This window comes from Oryzias latipes, chromosome 12 (assembly GCF_053564925.1).
Source record: "Oryzias latipes strain Hd-rR chromosome 12, Olatipes_Hd-rR_3.1".
Classification (NCBI taxonomy): Eukaryota; Metazoa; Chordata; class Actinopteri; order Beloniformes; family Adrianichthyidae; genus Oryzias; species Oryzias latipes.
In genome coordinates, this window is record NC_136248.1 from 30067111 (window position 1) to 30085230 (window position 18120).

The 18120-nt window shown below is 41.8% G+C and overlaps 1 protein-coding gene across 1 annotated transcript in view; it reads right to left on the reverse strand.

The window, feature by feature from the left end:
- adamts6 (ADAM metallopeptidase with thrombospondin type 1 motif, 6) overlaps positions 1-18120 on the reverse strand; it is a 76853-nt gene that overhangs the window by 36325 nt on the left and 22408 nt on the right. The window contains exons 10-11 of the mRNA XM_004074493.5: positions 9976-10122; positions 3778-3919 (exon numbers count right to left, since the gene is read on the reverse strand). Coding sequence (XP_004074541.1) covers positions 3778-3919; positions 9976-10122 — 289 coding nt within the window. The remainder of the gene's footprint in view (positions 1-3777; positions 3920-9975; positions 10123-18120) is intronic.

Sequence of the window (18120 nt, forward strand, 5' to 3'; positions counted from 1 at the left end):
GCAGTTTGGGGTTATTAAAAAAAAACAAAAAACTTGTATTTGAGGTTTGGTGCAACATGATAGCTGTTACTTGAAAAAGAACACAAGTTTATCTATAAATCTGCATGATTCCAGATCGATTCAGAGGGCGAGAGGAGCTGATGGGACCACATCAAAAATTGCCTTAGAAACCCCCACATGCTTTGGATCATGATGCATCCTTTAATGAACAGTCAGCTGAATTGAAAGCATGACTAACAATTGCTCACATTCACCACATGGGACTGTTCAAATTCTGCCTCCAGCTTTTAAGGAAAGTTGAGAAATGAGCTAAAGGCCTCCCAAGTCTTAGATAAAGACAACATGTGGACCTAACAAATATCTTCAAATATCTATCATTCAGTTAAATAGCTTAAGAAAAGGAAGACGGCGTGAGGTTGCCCCGAAAATAAATGAGAGCCTGAAGAGAACATGTTACTAGGACCGCACTGTATGACCTTGGATTAGATTGCCCATTAAACCAAACTTCAAAGGATTTTGCAGACAATCGTTTACAGCAGAAGAACAGGCCCATGAAACAGAGTTATGGTCCCACACCTATGCATGGACCCCAGGGTCAGTAAATGTACCACTGCCCTGAAACCTCCACTGCACATCCAGAATAAATAAGGCAGCAAACTGCCCTTCTGAGGCTGCACAGACTCTCCACTGCCAGCTGGTTTCAACAAGCTGCCCTGCAGCTCCGTTCACCACTGCCGCCATGCTCGGTCATCGGTCAGGATCTTAACTGACACGGATGAGAGAAACCCGGCGGATTTATGTTACCTGAAAACATCCTGATACTAATGCGTAAGGCTGTTCAGGAGGGTTTGTTAGTGCAGCCGTCACGGGTTGCTTGTTTCTTGTACCTCCAGCATTCGTGTTTGGGGAAACACTTTGGTGCCGGTCCGTAATGACAGCTTTCAAGTCACTGGGATGTATCATTGTTGCTAACTTACAACTTCCTCTCCTGACATCTGTATAACTTTTCCCACCTCTGACGCAGTCCCATGCTGTGATTCAAAGTCTACGACACCCCCAGGGCTCAGTCATCAAATCTATTGGACCCCCTAAAGGTTTTGCTAGACTTAGACGCTATATTATTACCGTTGGTCTGCATCTTATTCTATACACTATTCTACAATTACCAAAATAGGGGAAAACATTGTAGCTTTTCGTGTAAATTGTTTCCATTTTTGCTATTTTTCTAAATTGAACTGACAAACCGCTGCAACAATGCAAAGATGTGTTCTGATTGGTTTAACAAAAACTAAGACATAACGTAGAAGTAGCACATTTTCTTAATGGTTTGACAGGTTGACCCTTTAACCTGGAGCATTGTTAACGTTCTTTGAATGACTGAAAATCAACTGTTTACACAATTAATGTAATTCCAACAGATTCTAATGGTTGCTATAAAGTTCATCATGTTACTTGTTACTAACTGACTCCTTCATTCTTTTGTTATCAGTCTGCAGGTGACTCCGCCTCCGTCACAATCAACTGTTTTTATGTACGTCACTCACAAGTGAAGAAAACAAGTTGGACATGCGAGTGCGCAAATGTGAACTTTTTCTTTTTTCTTACAATGAAAACATCTGCGTAAAAAGATTCACCCAGTCTTCAGCTTTGCTTTGCTGTAAAGCCTTACATGAAGTACAGCAAGGTTTTCCACTGAAGAATTATTGACATTTAATGGGGAAAAATCTAAAATTAAACAATTTCTAGAGTGACATAAAAGGACAACACATTTCTGCTCTGACGTGTTTACGTTCATCACTACTTAGTGGACTAAATGAGGAGTTTCTGCAGGATGCACCAACTGATGCGCCATTTTCAATAATGAGATGCCAAAGTGACACCATAGCATCTTTTAACATACATCTTTTGAATTTTGAGTATTCGTCATGTGTTACACTTGTCAGGTGTCGGGGTCGCCCCCGCACACCTGCTTCAGGATCCGGTCTCTCACACCTGTTCAGCATCCAATCAGCGAACCTATTTTAGTCCATCTCGCCCTCCAGCCTTTGTCGGTTCGTCTGCTTTCATGAAGGTCTCACCGATCAAAGCCGAAGCCTACGCCAAAGCCACCAGAACCAAAGCCACCAGAACCAAAGCCACCAGAACTAAAGCCACCAGAACCAAAGCCACCAGAACCTAAGCCACCAGAACTAAAGCCACAACAACCCACAACCAACCCCAGAGAACAAAACCCAAAGAACCAAGACCAACACCAAAAACCAAAGCCAACATCAAAGAACCCAAAGACCAACGCCAAAGATCCACAGAGCCTAACTCCTTTTCATCCTACAATAAATTTCACAAAATCAAAATAAGTCCCTGTCTGCATTTTTGGGTCCAGCTACTCCAAACCTAACAATACTAAAATCCATTCACCAAAGCACTATCCAACAGGCACATCCATAGGCTTTCACAAGTTTAATTAGCCCTATCATTCCATCTGTCCTGTCAAGAATTACTGCTCTTTCACACATGGCTGCATGAAACAGATGAAAAATTACCAACCTACCTGCATTGAATCAGAGCTGGAGTCACATTAACTCATAAATAAACGTCTTTCGAGCTGATCTAAAACCACAATTATGAGCTCTTTAGCCAAAAAACGGGTCTTGATTTGAAGCCTGTTGTAATCTGCTGTCATATATTTCTTTCAGTGATGTGAAATAACTCCATGATCTCAACGAATCACTCTCTTTTTTTTCCATCATGTGCTGTAATATTTGTGTAACGCAAAGCAGTACCATTTCACTGCTCATCAAATCTTTGGGAAATCTTTCAGCGCCTCATTGTAAAGTGCAGTTGTTGTACCCTGTCTTCTGCTGTCTGGATCACCTCATGTACAAAGGTTTTCTCATTTTCTGGCAGGGAGGGGTAAAATATCTTCATTATAACTCAGAAATAAAACAGATGAGGGGAGCGTTGACTTAAGTCCTTTGACTCTTTCGGGAAAATGAAAAAAGGAGACAAATGCAGTGACGTATTTCAGCTTCTCCACACACTCAAATAGAAACTGTCATTTGACAAGAAAAATGTGAAAATCCTTGAATGATGATTCTGTTATTACCCTACAGCTGTTGTTATTTTAAAGTTCATGTGAACCACCTCTACAACCAAAAATGATGTTTTGGCCATCCGAGTTTCACTTTGACACAAATTAGGCTAAATAAAACAAAACTTCTAGGTAGCCTACAATGCAGGATTATTACAGTTTTAGTTTTTCTTAATTGTTATCAATAAAAAAAGTTAAAAACTTTAACACCATGTACTATAAATGTATCTTATGTGTGGCATCGGTTGTTGTTTTTTAAAACATTGAAATCAATTGAAAATTGTTCCTTTTGAATTCGGCCTCCGGTGGTCGTTTGAGGAACTGCAACAGTTTTACTTCCTGTTTGGCTTTAAATGGAGAACACTGAATGTGCAGCTTGGTTTAAAACATTCAGGTTAGGAAATTTAAAACCCCCATGAATGCTAGAGACATTTTTGAAACTCTTTTATTCCGACAAATGGTTCACACAACTTTTGTAGACATGGCAATGGCATTTTAGCCAAAATGTGTCTGAAATCCATGTGACATTCATTGTTATTAAAACGCAAATACCTGCAGTTTGCTACAACCTAAATCATGCTAAAACTGTAGTCCTCAGAATACCTGTAGCTTTTTCGAATGGTGCAGTTGTCCAACTGGGTAAATGTGATGAGAAAATGAGAGCAACACAACAGACGCTGGTTTCTTACCCCGTACTTGCACTGACGTGATGAAGCACCATACTGGAAGCGACACTGCTCGTCCGCTTCGTACACCTGCCCCGGCGCCATCGTTGGGTACAGGAAGTCTCGTTTTAGGGGCTCATTGTCCAGACAGGTCCCTCGACCTGAGCTGTCAAAAAACAAACCTTCATTAGAACTGTTTTTTTTTTAACCCCGGGGGTGATCGTGGTGCAGAGGTAGAGTGGTCGACTCTCTGATTGGGAGGTTACAGGCCTGGTTGCCCATGTGTCCAAGTGTCCTTGGGGAAGACACTAAGCCTCACATTGCTTGTGGTGGTTGGAAGTTGTCCCAAGCAGTGTGTGAATGTATGTGTGCATGGATGAAAGGTACTGTGACCATAAAGCACTTAAGGCAGCAAGGGCAAAATATATAAGTATTTATTTCAAATGCACAAAAAAAAGCTTGTCGAATCTGTGAAAACTTCTGTGCTGAGAATTGACATCTTTTCTGTTGTTGTCAGGTACATTAAAAACATGCATGCTCCCTTAAATAACTGCGTGATAGACATTTCCAAAAATAGGATAAAATTGGATCCCCTCCTCCTCACCGCTGCCTGAGTCAGTTGAATTTCACCAAACAAAGTTCTCCTGTGTTGCTCTAGTGTGCTCTTTCCAGCTGTGGCTGTGGCTGTAATATGCGGTGAAATGTTTTATCCCTCGAAAGAAAAAGTGGGCCTGGTGACAACAATAACGCAGCGCCAGACTATGATTAAGCAGACTGCATTGTGGGACACCAGCACAGGGGGGAAGATTGAGCATGAAAGCTGAGAGAAATATAAGTCAAAAGTTTTTTATCTCCATACTTAAATGATGCATTTCTGTTATGACTTTTTTTTAGTTTATTGAAGACCGTTGTGGATTTCTTCGGATGTAAATTACTGCTCTGTAAGGATTTAAAGCTCTATTCTAGTTGTCCTACAAATTTTCCCACAAAATCTGATGAGTCAAACTACTTCTGAAGACATTTTACGACATTTTGACCCTTTACCTCCTTTTAACATGACAAAGTTTGAAAATAAAAAGGAGGGAATGAGGAATTAAGGGTGATGTTTGCCCTGGAACCAGGCTAGTTTGAGTACTTTGTCCTTTTTCTGACACAATACACCCAATATCACACCCACAGATTTAGAAAAGCAGCTGAAAAATGGTGGAAAGAGGCATCGTTCCAGATCTATTTTTCTGTCTTGCTCTATAAACACAGAAAAATGTCACCTGCAAGTTTTTTGTGAACTTTTATAATGTCTTATTATTTACCTTTTTGAAGCACAGTGCTGAAAAAAGCGGATAAAAACTGATGCCGTTTTTCTTTAACTTCAAAATGTTTCAAAGTCTGTGTATCTCATTAGGAGACTTCAAGACCAATTTAACAGACTAGCCAATCAGAATTTAGCAATTTCCTCAGTTACATTATTAGACTGGATTCTTCAGTTCAGCCCGATGGCTTTAACAGTCCCATCATGGGAAAGATAATTATTTTTAACCCATGACAACTCAATAGCCACTCAACCTGAAAAACATACCCTTTCCTTTTCATGACATGAGCCAGATGTTAATGCATTTTCTTTCCAACCTCAAAGTCCAGTATAACTGGGGGCAGAGCTGGACCTTGTTTTATTAGGGGTGGAGATCTTTGCTTTTAGAACGGTGGCACAGTCTCTCTGCTGTTTTTCTCGCGTGGCCTTATTGTTGTATAAACGGAAATATCAAAGCTTGGATCTGAGCAAACACTGATGGTTCGTCACCATCTTTGGAAATGGAGATGTTTAGGATGAAGCTGTGGAGCATAATCATCTTCTTCGGCTCAGCAGTAAGCTGTCCTGCTTCGATGACACTTTCATGCTTCAGTGTTAGTTTCAATCAAGGTGGAGGCTCCAACCAGTCTCATTGGAGAAGCAGTTTCAGTGTGACGTCAATGTACAGACGCGATCCGAGGTTCTGTGACGCGATTTGGGCGAGGGGGTATGGCGGCAGCAAAGCAGGAAAAATTCGGATCCGCGTGAGTTTAAATATCTGAACTTTGGCGAAGATTTTTGCGTCGTGTCAAAGAATCGGGATCTCAGCTTTGGCCAGTGATGGAGTGTAGATGTAATCAGTGAGTGAAGTCCAAAACCAACATGGAGGAGAATCTGATCATTCTCCTTCTGAACTTTGTTTTTCTTATTTGCATTAAGACAATAACCAAAAGCTCCACTAATGTTATTCTTATTTTAATTGTTTCTCCCCTAGGACTAATGCAGAACAGGAAGCCAGCATGGGTCATACAGAGACGAAAGTACCGCTGAAAGCAGCCATTTTGGCTCCCTGTGTGTTTCAGGATTAATTCTAGGATCCTTTCTGTGTTTTATAAATGTTTTAATGGTCTTGGGGTTTCTTATTTAAGCGATCTACTTTTAAAGTTTGACCCCTCGTGGACCCTGAGGTCCTCTGGGACAACCCTTAGAGAGTTGTCCCTAAGGTGAGGACCAAAACTTATAGTGAGGCTTCGTTCTGCCATGACAGTCCTCACCTGTGGAACAGCCTGCCGGAAAACCGCAGGGAAAACCGCAGGAACCATAGAGGTTTTTTAAAAAGAGGCTCAAGACCCTCCTTTTTCATTTTTCTTGTTGTTGATCTTATCTGCTGTTTTATTCTATTAGTTTTAATATATGTGATTTTATGTATTTAATTTTATTTTGTATGCATTTAATTTTATTCCCAATTTCATTTTTTAAAATACTTCTTAGCCCCAGTGTTTCTCGTAGGAATGTTTTGTACCAGGGCTTGCTGGCTTGGTCGGTGGCTGCCGCCCTTTAACACTATCTACTATAAATGTATTTTATGTGTGGCATAGGGACCATTCTAAACATTCTTAATATGTTTTTAAAGCCCTTTAACTGATTTTTAAACTAACTTTACCCTGACATGTTTTAACTTTAGTTTAAATTCTTCCTCGAGATTCTTCCTATCTTTATTGAATTTAATTTTTGGGGGGGATTATTTTTTGTTTTAGATACCATGTCTTCTTTCATAAAAGTTAGATAGGATTTAAATATCTAGGTATACAAAAAACAGCTTTCTTCCACAGAAATACTGCGTTTTTCCACTTTTTTGTCTGAACTCTATCTTATTAAAACCCTGTATGTTTTTCCCAATAATAAGTAATTTAACATGCTAATTTTGTTTATTTTGATTACTGCTTAGAAAGTAAAACATTCTAGTATTCGAGCTAACCCTAAAAATGAGTCCCATCCTGCTAATTTCCTCTTTTCATTTTATCCTTTGTTTCTTTTTAATCCTCTGACCAGGGTTACTGAAAAGACTAATCCAGTTTCTGAACTCTTGTCCCTCAGAGGACCCTCTTATCATAAAGAGAGTCAGACAAATCAGCTTTCAAGCTGCAGTCTCTCTGGGTAAGCCTCACTATTTATTGGTTTGGAGAGAGACAAAACACTCAAAGATTGATGCTATTATTGTCTAAGTCGCAAAAGCTTCCTGTCTGTTAGATTCAGCCAAATGTATTACGCTGAGAGGAAATATCTTCTAATAAGACGGATCAGAGGCCATCTCTTAGCTCTGATGCTGAGTAATTAATGCAGCAGTGAGACCAACCGACTAACTAAATGAGAAAAGAAACAACAGTCTAATATCAAATTTTACAGCCTTCTAAACTCAAACTGCCTGCCATCTAACATTTAAAAAAATTGGCACTCAGACAGGGGGAATAAACCAGGACTGAACTGTGAGGGGATTTATAACCATCCCTAAAAGACCCAAACAAAGCACCGTATAATGCCCGAGAAAGACGATGAATTGATGCCAATACCACAGCCAAAATTGTTTACTTGGCTGGTAAAGGACGCATGATGTCCAAAACACCAACCGGGGGAAAAGAAAGGGAGGATAATTGGAGTTTACACACAGAAACCTTTTTGTAAGAAACTTTAAAGCTAAAGGCAATAAAAAAAATCCTAAAGACAAAGTGCAAAAAAGTTTTCTTGTTTTTTGCCCGTGAAAAGTTGTAGTCATTTTCCCAGACTGGAGCCAGGAGGGGACAAACTGGCTGAGGCAGCAGAGAAGCAGCTCTTTGTTTCGAAGTTAGAAGTTGGCATTTGCCGCTGCCATCTCTGTCAAGTCCTGTTCAGCAGCCCTCCTCTAACAGCTTTCAGTCGGAAACATCAGCTGACAACCACAGCTGCTATTATCCTTTTCCTTGGAGTGCTTTACTAAATACACATGAATACACAAATGAAAGCACACACAGACACTGCTGCAGGAACACACAGTTGTGTTGAAAAATCTGTCAGCACTTGAGCCGTTGTGGAAGTTCAAATATAGAAGGAATTTGGTTCCTTGGGTAGTCCGCTTCCTTTAGCAGGTGTGACAGCTTACCTGTCTGCTGCAGACTGAACACGCAAACAGTGGTGCACCTGATAATGAGGGCCTCTGCTTCACTTGCAAGTGAACTCTGGTGAAATCCAGAAACGGTGTGAAGTCTCATGGACTGAAAAGCAGCCCAGAGAACACAATTGAACCAATGTAAGTTAATGCTGTGCATTTACATTTCGAAAAAACACAGATCATATCCAAAATATAAGACGCTTTTCTGACAACTAAACAGTATTAGTAAAGGAAAAGTAGTAATTTCCTTGTCCAAAAACCTACTTGGTTTAGGCGATGAAAGGGGTTTCGGTAGATGCCACTGGACACACTCTGCTTGTGCAAGTTAATGGATTTGACCATGCCAGTGAAAGCACCTCACAGCGCAGCTTGACCTACTTTTTGGTAGCCACTAATCTCCCGGGATAATGTGCATCTGAAAACAGCATCAAACATTCAGGAAGCGCTACACCTGTGTGATAGCTGCCCAGAGCATCCTCTGCAGACTAGTGTGTTCTTTTACGTTGAATGAGTGAATAACTATGTGATCAGTGTATGCTTATTAGTACAAGCTAAATTATTTACAATATTGGAATTCATTCATTCATTCATCTTCTAAACTCGCTTTGTTCCTTTCGGGGTCACGGGGCTGCCAGAGCCTATGCCGGCCACTCATGGGCGAAGGCAGGGGGCATCCTGGACAGGTCGCCAGCCTGCCACAGGGCCACAAATAACACACCCATGCACACACACATTCACACCTAGGGACAATTTAGAGTATTGGAACTCGTTGTAAAAAATCTAATAAATCATCTTTATGGGTTGCATTGGTTGTTATATTTTAGGTTTTTTAGCAAATTTTGCAAAGTTTCCTGTTGCAGTGTTCACAGAAAAGAAAAACAAAGAGGGACGCTTGTCCACGGAGCAAATCCAATGAGACTAACTGATCATTTTGGTGCACAGCGTTCCCTCGTTTGTCGTGGGAGTTACATACAAAAGATAATCCTCTATAGACGAATGCAGTCTGCAAGGTGAACCGCGTCAAAGCTTAGGACCACTGTATCCACCCCCAAAAGACCAGCTGGTACGACTAGGTGGTGTTTCTTAACAGTTTGGTCCAGTGTAGTGTTAAAGCGGGCCAAGTCATAAGAAGATGGGACGTTTTTTTTTTCATTCAAATCAATTACATCAAACTATCCTGCTTTGAAAAAAAGCTTACATTGGTGGAACCCACCTGATTCAGGTCATAAACAGGTGGTAGCATGGGGAAATTCAAGAAACCTGCCAGGCAATAGTCCTAAAGGACAGGGGTTTGCCCTCCCTACTGTGTTTTAAACTTTCAGAAAGTAACTAATCAATAGTGACACTCTTACATCTATGGGAAGCTAAGAACAGCTGAAAACAGATTAGTTATTTTTTCATGTTCTGAATGTGGTGACAGATGTCTTCACTTCCACCCCCGCACGTGTTTCACTCAGACTCTTGTGGCCAAAAGCCACGGCCATTTTCCTTCAAGTATGATGAGCGAGGATGATGCCCGCACGAGCGCCATCAACAGCCGCCTCGTGGCGTTAGGATGTACAGGCGGAACACATACAGTTATCCTGCACAGCCACAAGGAGGTCTGGCAGGAGTCTCAGTGATGAGATGATGTGAAGAAGTGGTCTTACTTGCAACAACAAAGGGCAGCCAGAGGCAGCAGGGTTGTAAAGAGAGACAGCTGTAAGCAGGCCGGCATGTGCCTTTTTTCTTTTGCGAACACAAACACACACTCGGACGCCTCCACAGGGAGCAACCATCATCCACTTACTCCAGAAAGCTGGTGATGTAGTCTTTGCTGCAGGCGGACCAGGAGAAAGGGTTGGTGTTGGCTGTTATATGAGCAGCCATCAGTTTGGCTGTCTCGTGGCCTTTTGTGCCACAGGAATTCCCGATCCCGTCGTGGTTCATCCCAAAGCTGAAACACACACAGAAGACGGTGAAGTCTAGTAGCTGGGAATGATGATTCACAGTGTCCACCGTCTCCTGCTTTTAGCTACACAGTTGAGAGCAGAGAGTCCAGGTTACCGACTGGGGGACATGTAGCTCCACGGATTTGGCTGTAAAGACATTGGTATGTGACTCCGAAACAGCTGTGTAGAGGGGTCAGGGGTCAAACACTGTCTGGCGTTTGGCAGTAACGAAAAAAGTCCTAATCACTGCTCAGATGCCTGCCTGTCAATCACAGCCTGCAGGTCTGAGCAGGTCGTGAGGGTCGACTGCAGAGATGACACAGGAATCCTCTGAATCTGAAACCCAACACCTCACACCACCCTGTTCCAATGGTAAAAGAATCCCTTTCGCCCCGTGTTCTCTCTGCAGAAACTCTTTCTTTCAAATATCGGTTTCCTCTGGAAAAAAAAGTCTACGGCTGGACGTCAATGTTTGCCATCTCTTTAAGTACAGGAGCACAAATCAGGTCTAATGTATATAACAAACCCAACCACAGTGCACAGTCTGAACCTGCTTCTCTACGGCCGCCGTTTATGACATTTTAGACTACCCTGGAAATAAATCAGACCCACTGAAACCCCACTGCACTGTTTTTTTAATACATCCTCTACAGCAGAGACTATTATTACAACTGCCCCACAACAGAAGTAGACACGAGACATAATAAAGGAAATCGCCATCTAGGTGAACTCTCTTGAGAGGGATACGTAGACTAATACATCACCATTATTTTGCTTTATATTCAGGAAGAAAGAGCCAGAGGTATGTGAACACTGACATTTGCATGAGGAAAAATGTGGAGAAAGAGTTCAGGGCGTCTGGAGGGGAGGACAAACGGCTACCTACAAGTCTCAGGAACAAAAAGCGAATTTCAGTTGACCTTGATCCTAATAAGGAAGAAAATCTCAGCTAAGAAAATTCAAACATTATCCCATTACAAGCTTAATAGACTCGCATGCCAGTTTTAGCTAACTATAGCTATTGATCGGTCATTAACTTGCAGGTGTTTCATTGTAACTAAAGCTCTAAAAAAAAAAAGGCTGGAATCTGCAGGTAAAGTAATGAATAATCAGGGGGTTCAGTGCAGAAGTGAATGTCTGCACCATAGTTCATGGTCATCTACCAAAACATTGTAGAAACATAAAAACCACCATTACCAGCCACATGGTACTTTCTGTTACCTTGAAAATAACAGATGTTCCTCAGTGTCTGGTCATAAGAGTTATTGAGGGTGGAGCAGTGTTTGTTCTTTATACTTCATGTTTAAGTGTTATTACAGAAGTCGCTAAACCCACATCGTTACTTGTATGCTTTAATATGCTTGTCTTTTAAGGGTTTGATGTACTAAAAATAGACTTTGAGAGTTGAAATGTGCCTCCCTTTTGTTTCTATTTTAGATTAAAGTACAAGTCAGGGTTAGTTCAGTGTTCAGTTTCAACCTAAATAGGTTGTATCTGTGTTAAACCTGACAGACATTAAAAACTGTAGGCAATAAAACGGCTTGAAATGGATAAAGTATCTGTAAAAATAGAATTGAATGAAAAATGCAATAATTGTTTCTCAAGTAAATTGATGAATGTAAGGGTAATTTCATAGCAAAATTGATTATGAATTTATGAGGGGAAAACGGCAATTAAACTGGTAATTCGTCCTTCAAAAAAGTGGGTCAAAATGTAAAAGTAACCCAGATTTACATGTATGTCTATCCATCCCTGCAAACAAATCATTCAACTGTTTACTTTACCCTTTGCTTCAAATTAACCTTTGTGTCGAGTTTTTTTTTCTCTACCATTTATATACAGTATATTTATTGTTGTTGTTGTTTTTTAACACATTAACAAAACAAAACAAAAGACCTTGGCCCATGGGTACAGAGACAAATTACACGTGCAAAGAGTCATGATGAACCTATACAGCAAACATTAAGTAGAAAAAGAAACAAATGTACATTTTGCATTTAGTGTTGGAGCAGAAACACTCGCTAAATAGTTGAGGCAATGTCCTGCCCAATAAATAACAGCAGTGTGCATCTTGGCCGCATGCCATTACATGTGAAAGCTGAACAGTGTGAATTTGGGCATATGTTGAAGAGGATGACTCTAAAGCAGGGGTCGGGAACCTATGGCTCTTTTGATGGTCACATGTGGCTCGCAGACAAATCTTTAGTTATACTTTTTTTTCATTAGACCAGTCCTTCTCGGGCGCGATGCGATGCCAGAGGCGCGCAGTAGTTGCGGTGCTTGGAGAGAAAAATCTGCGCCAGCACTTTCAGTTTACTATTATCTATTATTTCACAGAGTTTGTACCAGCCTGAAACCTGTGAATTGCCGTGCCTAAAGGCCTGTTCACACCGGGACGAATTTCTTTAACGCCTCGTGACTAAACAAAGGGCACCAATGAGAGTGTGCACACCGACGCGAAAAAACGCCACGCGTTAAAGCGTCAAAAAAAAAAACCGCCTCGGGTTCGTTTTTTTTTTTCGACGCGTCGCGTCGAAATCTACTCGACCAATGAGAATGGCGCTTTTGCTCACGTGTCTGGAGCTTCTGGAGTTACAGTAAAACACAACTTGGGGGCGCTCAAACACAAAACTGCCTTGCTGAGCACACATACCAGCGAAGAAGATAGACGCCAAGTAGCGTCTACACAGCCGCGAAGCAATAATGACGGACATTCTAAAATATCCCCGAACCAAGCACCAGTTGGAGCTACTGGTGCTTGAAATATTCATGTTTTCTTTGTATGATTCTGACAAGCGCGTAAATACTTGCTCTCTTCTTCTGAGTGAAAAGCGACTTTAAGAAGCGTAAAGTTGCGCAGCGCCACCTTGTGTACAGGAGTATTTCTGTTTTACATTAAGCGCCAGCTAATGTCAGGGAATGAAATTGCATGTTCACTCCACTCATCGTCAGCGAAAATCGCCTGGGTGTGAACACAAAAAACGTGGCGAAAAACGCTGGCGAATAACGCCTGGCGAATATTCGTCGCGGTGTGTACGGGCCTTCAGACTGCGCGCTCCCGTCCCTGAGGAAGAGCGCGCAGTTGCGGAGACGGGGATGTGTGAGGGAGAAAGCAGAGGGCGGGGGTGGGGGGGTTGTGGGGACCGGCAGCAGGTGAATCGCGCAGGGATTGTAAAAACGTAAAACCCGCTGCCCGTCACTCACTGCGGCGTGTGAGTGTATGTCTGCCTCCCCGTCTGCATGTGAGCAGTCTTTGTCACATCTAAAGAACAGTCAGACCTAAGATCACGTTTAGAGTCTCAACGCCTGCGTGAAGCAGAAACTCACCACCTATAAACCAGACTACACAATCAGCAAAACTACCACGAGAAATACTCATCATTTATTAGCAACAGCATAACAATGTTATTAAAAAGAATCCACAGACTTATTGTACTTTAAAAATGTTGAAATTACATCAAATGCACACATTCACTAGTATAATTAGTTTTAAACATATTGTCGCGGACTGAGTTTAACTTGGCTGTTGGGTCGCGTTAAAAGTTCTGGAGTTCAATGAACGCATCAAGCAGAGATGTGATTGGCTCTCAGTTCTGTCGCTCAGCCTGTTGTTAGGTAGTTTGGACCAATGGGGTTCAGCTATGGGCCGAATAAGGGAAATGGGAGGGCTGGAGCGGGAGGGGGGAATAAAGTTGGGAGAAGCGCTCTCGTCTCAGCGGGAGAGATTCAGGAGTTGCTGGATTAATTGTGCGGCGTTTGTTGCGGTCTACAGTAACCAGAATAAAGAACCTTAAAAGAGGTTAAGTCTCCGTGCCTCAGTGTGGGAAAGGGACACTACACTGTTGTATGGCTCTTTGGAAATTACTTTTAAAAATATGTGGCGTTTATGGCTCTCTCGGCCAAAAAGGTTCCCGACCCCTGCTCTAAAGGAAAAAGGCTGGTGGGAGAGAATTGTTCTTTTCGAGTTCACCCATAAAGAGTGGAAGCAGTCTAGCCATCCACTTTCACAAATTCACGAGTGGCTGCAGTTACATGTGCAAAATATCTTTGATCGGATCACAGATTGGATTAGAATTGAACTGTGTACATGGGCCCAGAAAAACTTTATCCGATTATATTAAACGTTTATATACGCCACATTTTCGGTTGGAACATATCATTGTGGCGTTTAATTTTTGGATGCTGGTGTGCCGCGAGATTTTTGTCAAGGTTAAAGTGTGCCGTGGCTCTAAAAGGTTGAAAAACACTAGCCCACATTACAAAAGGGGTTTATTTAAATATACACCTAGTGTGTCAAACATTTCATAACCCCTATTGTAACAGTAAAATGTGTCCAACACAAGAGGCTTTCAGATCTCATCTGTCTGCTCAGCTTTTGGACAGGACAAGTTAAAAAGAATAAATAAATAAAATACCGGAAACAAAAAGAAATATTGAGTTTCGTTATAAACAAACTAGCTGCAGCATAGAGCGAGATGATCTTCAAGTGTTTACATGCACCACAATCGGATAAGCAATCAGCATAATCCATCCATCTCCATCAGAAGGAAATTTTGATTTGAATGAGTCTGATCGGGTCAGAGTATTCCGAATGGCGTGTTTACATGAAGCATTATTATTATGATTAGGCCTTTAATCTGATTACTCGTGTCCATGTGAACTCAGCTAATGTGTAGTTGCCGTTCCGAGGCAAAGTTCTTAAAATCTTGAATTGATATTAAATGTTATGTTGTGGTTTACCTTTCGGCAAAGCAAATTAGCTTTCACTGATTGGCACAGGTGGTTTTTGGTAAAGAGTTTTTACGCCGGATGCCCTTCCTGACACAACCCTGTATTTTCAAGGCATGGAGACCCAGGTAGGCAGTAGCACGAAGGGTCTTGCCTAAGGACCCACACTGGATTTAGCTGGGAACCCAAGTTTCCTGCTAGACAGTCCTACACCCAGCCAACTGAGCTATCCTATGCAAAAGAAAATCATTGTTTTTACAAAAGAGCAATGTTACAACAAACCATGTTGTATTTTTATACAGTACTTTTCTACCCTGCTTTAAGGCCGAAAGCGCTTTTCACTTACAGTCCCATTCCCACCAATGCACACACACATTCACTGTTGTTAGGCACAGCTGGCATACCATTATAAATTAAATGAAATAATCTACCAAGCGTAAATTTCTCCTCTATTCCTCTTTTAATAAGCTACCAAAACATTTCCCAATGTTCACAAATATTCACTTCATCAAATGGACTAAAGCTTGTCCTGCTAGTTTAAAATGACTTCAAAGCCACTTTTCCTCCCTTATTGTGGGTAACAATTTACCACCATTTCAATTCAAGTTCCAGGATGTTAAACTGATTTAAAAAAGCAATACAAAAACCTGATCTGATAGAGCATTCACCTGTTTTACATATCTTTGCTGCATCAGCTCTTGCACACAGTGGCATCAGAGCTTCTTCTTAGATGAGGGAAGATGTTTAAAAACTTGTTTACTAATCTGTAGTCTGCATTCAGTCATCTCGCACAGCACTGCTGTAACAATGAACTGAAGTCATCCTGCACTGAAGTGGAGAAAGATGTGTGGTGTAGGAAGCAGAGACATTCAAGTTGAGCAGAAATATCCCATTAAAAAGCATCATCACCTGGAAAGCATAAAGTTCTCAACACCAGCTGAACAAACAGAAAGAATCCACAAACATCAGCATGTCTTCTTAGTAATCACCAAGTTATGAGGAATTAATGTGGTGTATAGAGAATAAACTGGGATTACCACAGATTAATATATTTCAGATTAAAGGAGACTCAATGGACCACACACACCCAAAATTAAGAATCCCAATGCTCAAAGATTTTACATTTGGGTTTGAAAACGATGTACCTGATGGCGTATGAAAGCTCATTAGTAAAATACTTAAGTATCAAACAAGATTTACCAATTTTAGGGTGTTTAAAACCAACTTTTAAAAAGTCTGTTAGTGCATGAATTTACTTTCAGGAGCACAGAATGTTACTTTTAGCTTCAGATCCTCACAGAGACAATCAGACAGCAGTTCTATTCTTCTTTTCAACTCCATATTAAACTCAGGCTAAACTAAAAGAATTTCTATGACAAAAAAATGCTATTGTTTTGTCATTTTGGTTAAGGAGATTGGACCATTTCTTTAGAGTTGCTCTGCTGCTTCCAATGGGACTAATCTGCCTGACTAAGTGCATTATTTAACACTATAGTGCCAGAGCTCCTGTGTTGATGTTCTTCGTATCACCATAACCCTTCAACCGTTTACGCAATAAACATAGACGTATGGATTTGAACTGTGGGAGGAAACCCAAGTACCAGAAAACCCATACATGGACGAGGAGAACATGCAAACTCCACACAGAGAAAGCTCAACAAGAACCTGCAAGCACTGTGAGGCAAAGGTGATTACAATCCCACTGCTGGGCAGCACAAAGAAATGTGCCCCCACGAGCACATATAAACCAGCTTTTTACCAGCTGTTTCAGAATAGACAAAGCCTTTTGGATAAGAGATGAAATGTCTTCAACTTTAAAAACCAAGTCCAGATGACAGCCCTTAAACCTAATACTTTCCCCTGTTTAGTTTAGTCATGATTGAAGCATAAAGTTAATACTATCATCTTTCATCTGCAGTGATGTTTAAAGGAGACTACATGGAAAACAAGAAGTAAATATGTAGACACAGATTTTATCTTGAAAAAATACCCCAAAGCTGCTGGAATCTGTGATGAGAAACACACATTTAATGGTGCAGTTTAAAGTACATGCTGCAGAATTTAGGATTAATTGAAGATGAGCAGCAGAAGGTTTACCAACCCCCACTCTTGGCTTTTCAGAAATCCTGCCCTGTAATCACAAAAGCATGGATTAAAGTTTTCAAGCCTCGAGAAAATTGGCTTTTTGTTAGCTTGTCCCCGTAAGTGACTTGAGAGTCAATTTAGATCTCCAGATTAGAGATGGTTGACATTAAATTCTAGGAATTCTGTACAGGAAGTTTAAGTAGAGCTGCCAGTAATCCATCCATCCATCCGTCTTCTTCCATCCAGAACTGGGTCGTAGGGGCAGCAGTCTAAGCAAAGATGCACAGACTTCCCTCTCCCCAGCCACTTCCTCCAGCTCCGGGGAACCCCTTTCCCAGGCCAGCTGAGAGACATAGTCTCTCCAGCGTATCCTGGGTCTTCAATGGTGCCTCCACCCAGTGGGACATCCCTGGAACACTTTCCCAGGGAGGTGTCCAGGAGGCATCCGGACCAGATGCCTGATCCACCTCAACTGGCTCCTCTCGATTTGGAGGAGCAAGGGCTTTACTCTGAGCTCTATGGGATTGACCGAGCGTCCACCCACCCTACCCGGGACCTCGTTCTTTCGGTCATGCATGACCCAGAGCTCATGACCATAGGTGAGTATTGGGACAGAGATAAACCGGTAATTGAGAGCTATGCTTTCTGGTTCTCTCTTCACCACAACGGACAAGTACAGCGACCGCATAACGGTGGACGGTGCGCCAATCTGCCTATCGATCTCATGTTTCGATCTTCCCTCACTCGTTAATAATCCCAAAATATTTAAACTCCCTCACCTGTGGCAAGAGCCCTCCACCTACCCAGAGAGGACAAACTACCTTTTTCCGATCAAGAACCATGGCCTCAGACTTAGCTGTGCTGACCCTCATCCCGCCACTTCGTACTATGCGAACCAGCTCCTGTTCTGGTTATACAGAGACCAGACAGCCCTTAGTAAGGCTCCCCGGACTCCAAACTCCCAGAGCACCCTTCACAGAGCACCATGGGGGGCGCAGTCAAACGGCTTCTCCAAATCCACAAAACACATATGGGCTGGATGAGCGAACTCCCAGGAACCCTCCAGCACTCTAAATAGAGTGTAGGTCAACTGTTCCAGGACCAGGACAGAAACCGCACTTTAGTTCCTGAATCTGAGGTTCAACTATCGGACGGACTCTCCTCACCACCCTGGCATAGACCTTCCAAGG